The following is a 6000-nucleotide window of genomic DNA, read 5'->3' on the forward strand; positions in this document are numbered from 1 at the left end:
ATGTGTTTTCCCTTTCATTTTATCCTTACAGCAACACTGTGAGGTAAGTTAGTCTGAGGAAGAGCAGGTGGCCCAATGTTATCCAGAGGTGTCATGACTAAGCAGGGATTTGAACCAAGGTAGAGTTTGGTGGTCTAGGTTAGAGTTGAACACTTGAGTCTAGGGGTATCGAACTTAAGGCTTGTGGACAAGATACAGCCAAAGGAAGCTTTTAATCTGGTCCAAGTGATAATCAGGCTGTCCCAGTGCCATCCTTTAGCAGTGCTTCTTCTGCCAAGGTTCTTGGAGGGAGAGGGAGAAGGAAGGAGGCCTCAGAAGACAAGGAATGCTATGTGGGAAGTCACAAGCAAAGAAGAGTGAGAGAAGGAGATGCTGTCCAGGCACTGGGAGAGCCCAGTTGTCACACTGGCCACCCTTTCAGCAGTACACTTCTGCCGAGGCATCACTTTGCAGTGAACCTCTCAGCTGCTAAGAGATGCTTCGGCAGAAGCAGTTCTGCAGAAAGGGCAGCCCATGTGATAAATGGGCTTTCCCAGCTTAATAATTGGACTCTTCTGTATCTTGAATATGTGATCAAGATTTACATATTTTCTTTTCTATCGTTTGCAGTTAATGAGTTTTGATGTGAGAACAAAGTGTTTATTTCTGGCCATCTTTGGCATGATGATGTAACTTCTGGCCTTCTGTAGACATTAATGCTATTTGGCCCACTATATGAAATGAGTTTGACACCCCTGTCTTGCCACTACATCACACTAGCTCTAACTTAGACGCTGCTGGTTGACCATACAGTTAAGTGCTTCATAATACCAGATAATATCTATATAGCAATATAACAGGACACACTAATGTCATATATAAAGAAGCACTTTCTGCAAGGTTCTTATGTAAAACAGAACCTTGCAGAACCTACTTTTAACATGCTTCAAAAGTAAAATTGCTTTTATTGTGTTTATTTATATGGCAGGGCATCGGTGAACCGGGTGTATTCTTGGGGTGCTCTGTATTTTTTGCAATATGGGATGCAGTGGCTGCTGCAAGAAAAGAAAGAGGATTGTCTGAGGACTTCATGCTGAACAGCCCCCTGACTCCTGAACAAATTCGAATGGCCTGTGCTGACCAATTTACTGAGATGGTAAATGCTTTTGCTCCTGTAATGACATTGCTATTTATCTATGCACCTTTCCTTTTTTTATTCAGTGAGAATAGAGATGTACATTAAATCCCCTATATACATAGTGGTTCCATCCTGCAGGTCTATATGGAAGTCAGAACATATACCTCAGAACATGCGGCACTTGCTGGCCTTGCAGCTATTGCACCCACACAAAAGCACCACAAAGGCCATACTGCATCTGCGCAAAACCACTGATTCAGCCATCTGTAACTTAGGGAGCAACTATACTCCTGTCCTCTTGCAAGAAAGCAAGGCTTTTGTAGCCTCTATTAATGTTGCTGGGTCTGTCTGTGTTACCAGAGCCCACACTAAAAGTTTTTGACCCTCATAATTTGTGGAGGAGGCATAGGCAGGAATGTAAATAATGTTTACCTCATGAGAGCTACCTCAGTTGGCTGTAAAGCACATTGTCTTTATATTCTCAGAAAGGACTTCCAACCACAAGGGCCTTTGAGGTAGTCAGGCTGACAGAGTTCATGGCCCAGCAGCTCTCCTAGCCTCAGAGACCCCTGAGGTGACCAGGCTGACAGGAAGATTCCCAGCTGCCCTGACTCTTGAAACATGCAGTCTGAGAAGCCCATAATCTAGGCTGGTTACCAGGCAAAAATATAACTAGTGAGATGGTTAGTCTGGCAGGGATGTAGGGCTCACATCTTCCTTTACAGCAAGAGGAAGCAGCCCAACACCTAACATGGGCAATGGATAGTTCATCCTCCCCCCGCCACCCCCTTCTTGATGGATAGAAAATATGATTTTGAGCAAAATTAAATGTGAATTTTTTTAAACACTGACTCTAAGTGTAGAATTTTGAATAGCAGAATAGCTTACAAGCTACATCAGGGAAGGAGAAAATGGACCAATCTTTTCCCCGGCTGAACTCTGCACTGTGAGTGACCCAAGAAATTAAAACATCTCCAATTGTCCTTTAGGGAAAGCTTGTTCAAGAAGTTGTTGATGGGGTGCCTGGAAAAAGGAAGTACAGGCTGCAAGGCATGTGCAAGAAACTGAGGGACAGTTTTGCCCTATTATGCTTAGGCTTCTAGTGATGCGGAGAGCTCTTGCATCTGCTGGAACGCCTTATACATAACGTAGCACATACTGCGCTAGTGGCGTATTTGAAATGACATAGATCAAAGTCCTAGTTTAAGTGCAAAACTAACAGCCCAATCCTAAACACACTTTCCAGGAAGTAAGCCCCATTGACTCTAATGGGACTTACTTATGAGTAGACATGCATAGGATTAGGTTGTTAGAAACCTTTTCTTTGACATGTCAAATGCCGATCAAGAGATAAGATTTTGGCACTGACCTCCCCATCATGAGATGTGAAAATAGCTGAATGAGAGGATGCGTGCAAGTGCAAATTTAAGTTTGATACTTAGACTGTTTGTACAGAAGACTTAGATAAGACAAAGTTGTTTAAGCATATAAATTAGTATATGTAAAACATACAGGCATGCCCCCATATTAGCTGGGGTTCTGATCAGGAACGCCCTGTGGTTAACTGAAACCATGGATATGAGGTATCCATCCATCAAATCGATGGTAAGGCCACACCTGGAGTATTGTGTTCAGTTCTGGTTGCCGCATCTCAAAAAGGATATAGTGGAGATGGAAAAAGTGCAAAAGAGAGCAACCAAAATGATTACAAATGGGGCACTTTCTCTGTGAGGAAAGGCTACAGCATTTGGGCCTCTTCAGTCTAGAAAAGAGGTGCCTGAGGGGGGACATGATTGAGACATACAAAATCATGCAGGGGATGGACAGAGTGGATAGAGAGACACTCTTTTCCCTCTCACATAACACCAGAACCAGGGGACATCCACGAAAGTTGAGTGTTGGGAGAGTTAGGACAGACAGAAGAAAATATTTCTTTACCCAGCATGTAATTAGTTTGTGGAACTCCTTGCCACAGGATGTCATGCTGGCATCTTGCCTGGATGCCTTTAAGAGGGGATTGGACAAATTTCTAGAGGAAAAGTTCATTACAGGTTACAAGTCATAGTAGGTATGTATAAGCTCTTGGTTTTAGAGGCAAGCTGCCTCTGATTACCAGATGCAGGGGAGGGCATCAGGACACAGGTTGTGTCTGTTGTCTTGTGTGCTCCCTCAGGCATTTGGTGGGCCACTGTGAGATACAGGAAGCTGGACTAGATGGGCCTTTGGCCTGATCCAGTGGGGCTCTTCTTATGCTTATGCTTAACAGAAGGAATCTGTTGAGCATCTGTGGATTGAAATGGCTAAACAGCAACTTTCAGAAATAAATGCCATTGAGGAAAGGAAAGTCCTCTTAGCATATTCTCCATTTCTCCACCATGCCCTTCGAAAACAAATAGCAGAGCACCAGTCTGGATTTGGAGATTATGCTTTGCCTTCAGTGCCAGGCAATTTCAATTTTAGGTCCTACTATTTGGATTATTCAGCCCCAGAAGTATTCGCCAAGCTGCACTGGATAAATACTGTGTATCTTTTTGTTCATTTCAGGTCAGAATCAAAGAGCAGAATGACTACAGAAATCATGTTTATTCTAGAACAATTGATACCTGGGAATCCTCATAGGCTGTTCTTGAGCAGGAAGAGCCTCTGCAAAAGCAGACCCTCATAGAACTAGCAAGATGTCAGGGATCCAGAATAGTGAATATGATCTGTTCCTGTTATAAACTTTAGTTGATGGAAAAGTGGTCACCTGTAGAGGCTCCAGAGAGTGTCAGCTGCCCAAGACTCCACATGTGCCTCCTTGCCCCTACAGACAGTGTCTATGAAGGAGGACAGCCAGACACATGTTTGGAATAATGGCAGCTAAATATTTTCATCATATATTATTTTTTAGCTAATTGGTGGTTAGAACCTGCATATTTACAACATGTTGTCCAAAAGATAAATGATTAAATCTTTATCAACACTAAGGAAAAGTCTTACATTATGTTTGCAGAACCAGCTGAAAACATTTTGGGACTGGAGGTGAAAATTCAAGTGGGATTCTTTCTACTCTTCCAGTGATTAGAAGGGGACACAATTGACTAGAAAATTCTTCTGCACAAGCCCATTGAAATGAAACTGTGTGTGAGCAAGGGAGTGTGCTTCCACAATTCCCATGTATTTTCTTGAGGCATGCACAGGAGAACTTCCCATGGGATTGTACCTACAGGATGGAGCTAGCTATCTTCCATTCATTGTCCTTGTTGGCACCTCAAATCTCCTGTCTGAGGCAGCTGCCTATCCTCACCTCATGATAGGGCTTCCTATTTCACAAAATTCCATGATGGCAATAAGCCTTAATAATGGGCTCTTCCAAACCACTCATTTTTACTTCTTGTTCATTCCACTAGATCCCAAAGGATGAAAACAAGTCGACTGATTCTTGGGATATCCGCCTATGAATGAAAAACACAGATGAAGCATATATACTGGTTCCTTTGGTAAATTTGTCAACTGTTTAATCAACAAATTGTCTTATTATTAGATATAATAATCTTACTAGCAATAATTTTGCAAACTGCATATCCATTTGCATTAGCCTCCATCCTATATTTTTCAAATTACAATGATATTAGATCATCAGATCTTTAACGTTAGACCTCTAATTGTTTGTTTCTAATCTCTATATAAAATTCTCTTACCTGTGTCCCTGAGTCCCCACATACCCACCACCCCTTGGTTCTGATGTTGCCCATCAGCAGATTCACTGATCTCCTGCCTCCCTTGCTCATTTGCCTGCCTATTCTCCTTCAAAAGCAGCATACAGTCCCCCTCCTCCCCTGAGATCATATATGTGGCATTTCCTCAATACTCTCCCTAACTTTGCATTAGCTAGTCAGTTCCCTATTTTTCCATCTTCCACCTACATTTCCATCTGCTTTTCAGGGCAGAACTAAATGTTACCAAAAATGTGGCTCATCATTCATTCATTGGCATCCTTCAGTCTTGGAAGACTATGGTATTGTGCTCTGAATGGTGGTTCTGGCACAGCATCTAATGTGGCTGAAAAGGCCAATTCAGGAATGACAGTCCCTTCCACACTGGGAGCAAATGTAGTCTGTCCCTGGTGTGTCTCCCTGGTTGTGGGCCTTCCTTCTTTGCATCTTTGCCTCAGTCTGTTGGGCAAGCCTCTCTTCAAACTGGGAGAGGCCATGCTGCACAGCCTGCCTCCAAGCGGGACCCTCAAAGGTTTCCCATCTGTTGAGGTCTCTTCCTAAGGCCTTCAGATCCCTCTTGCAGATATCCTTGTATCGCAGCTGTGGTCTACCTGTAGGGCACTTTCCCTGCAGGAGTTCTCCATTGAGGAGATCCTTTGGGATCCTGCCATTGCCCATTCTCACGACATGACCAAGCCTACGCAGGGGTCTGTTTCAGCAGTGCATACATGCTAGGGATTCCAGCACGTTCCAGGACTGTGTTGTTTGGAATTTTATCCTGCCAGGTGATACTGAGGATGCATCGGAGGTAGTGCATGTGGAAAGCATTCAGTTTCCTCTCCAGCAACCACATCTAGAGCTCCATAATGTCTAGTGCAGCTGGGTCTCCAGTAGAACCTAGCTGGTGTTAGTTTCCTGCCCCCATGCTGCAACATTGGCCATGGCTGAATAACTGCCTACTGCTCTCTGAGTCTGGTCATGAAGTCGACGTGTGAGCTGCAAACTGGTTTTCTTGCCACCTTTATTTCCTTTGTGTATAATCTGTAGTGAATTAAATCTTGATAGCTTACTTTGAATTTCTGTAAAGATTTTATCAGAGCCTATACTGTACAATGTTATGTGATAGCTCAGAATTTAACCAATGTTCTCAGAATGTAAGTATTATTTGTTAATTGCTGACTAATAAAA

The 6000-nt window shown here is 43.1% G+C and overlaps 1 protein-coding gene across 1 annotated transcript in view; it reads left to right on the forward strand.

Moving 5' to 3' along the window:
* The window catches only part of LOC136643193 (aldehyde oxidase 1-like), a 57312-nt gene extending 51312 nt beyond the window's left edge, over window positions 1-6000 (forward strand). The window contains exons 34-35 of the mRNA XM_066618690.1: window positions 968-1135; window positions 4507-6000. Coding sequence (XP_066474787.1) covers window positions 968-1135; window positions 4507-4557 — 219 coding nt within the window. The 3' untranslated portion in view covers window positions 4558-6000. The remainder of the gene's footprint in view (window positions 1-967; window positions 1136-4506) is intronic.

Source organism: Tiliqua scincoides, chromosome 1, assembly GCF_035046505.1.
Source record: "Tiliqua scincoides isolate rTilSci1 chromosome 1, rTilSci1.hap2, whole genome shotgun sequence".
NCBI classification, from domain to species: Eukaryota; Metazoa; Chordata; class Lepidosauria; order Squamata; family Scincidae; genus Tiliqua; species Tiliqua scincoides.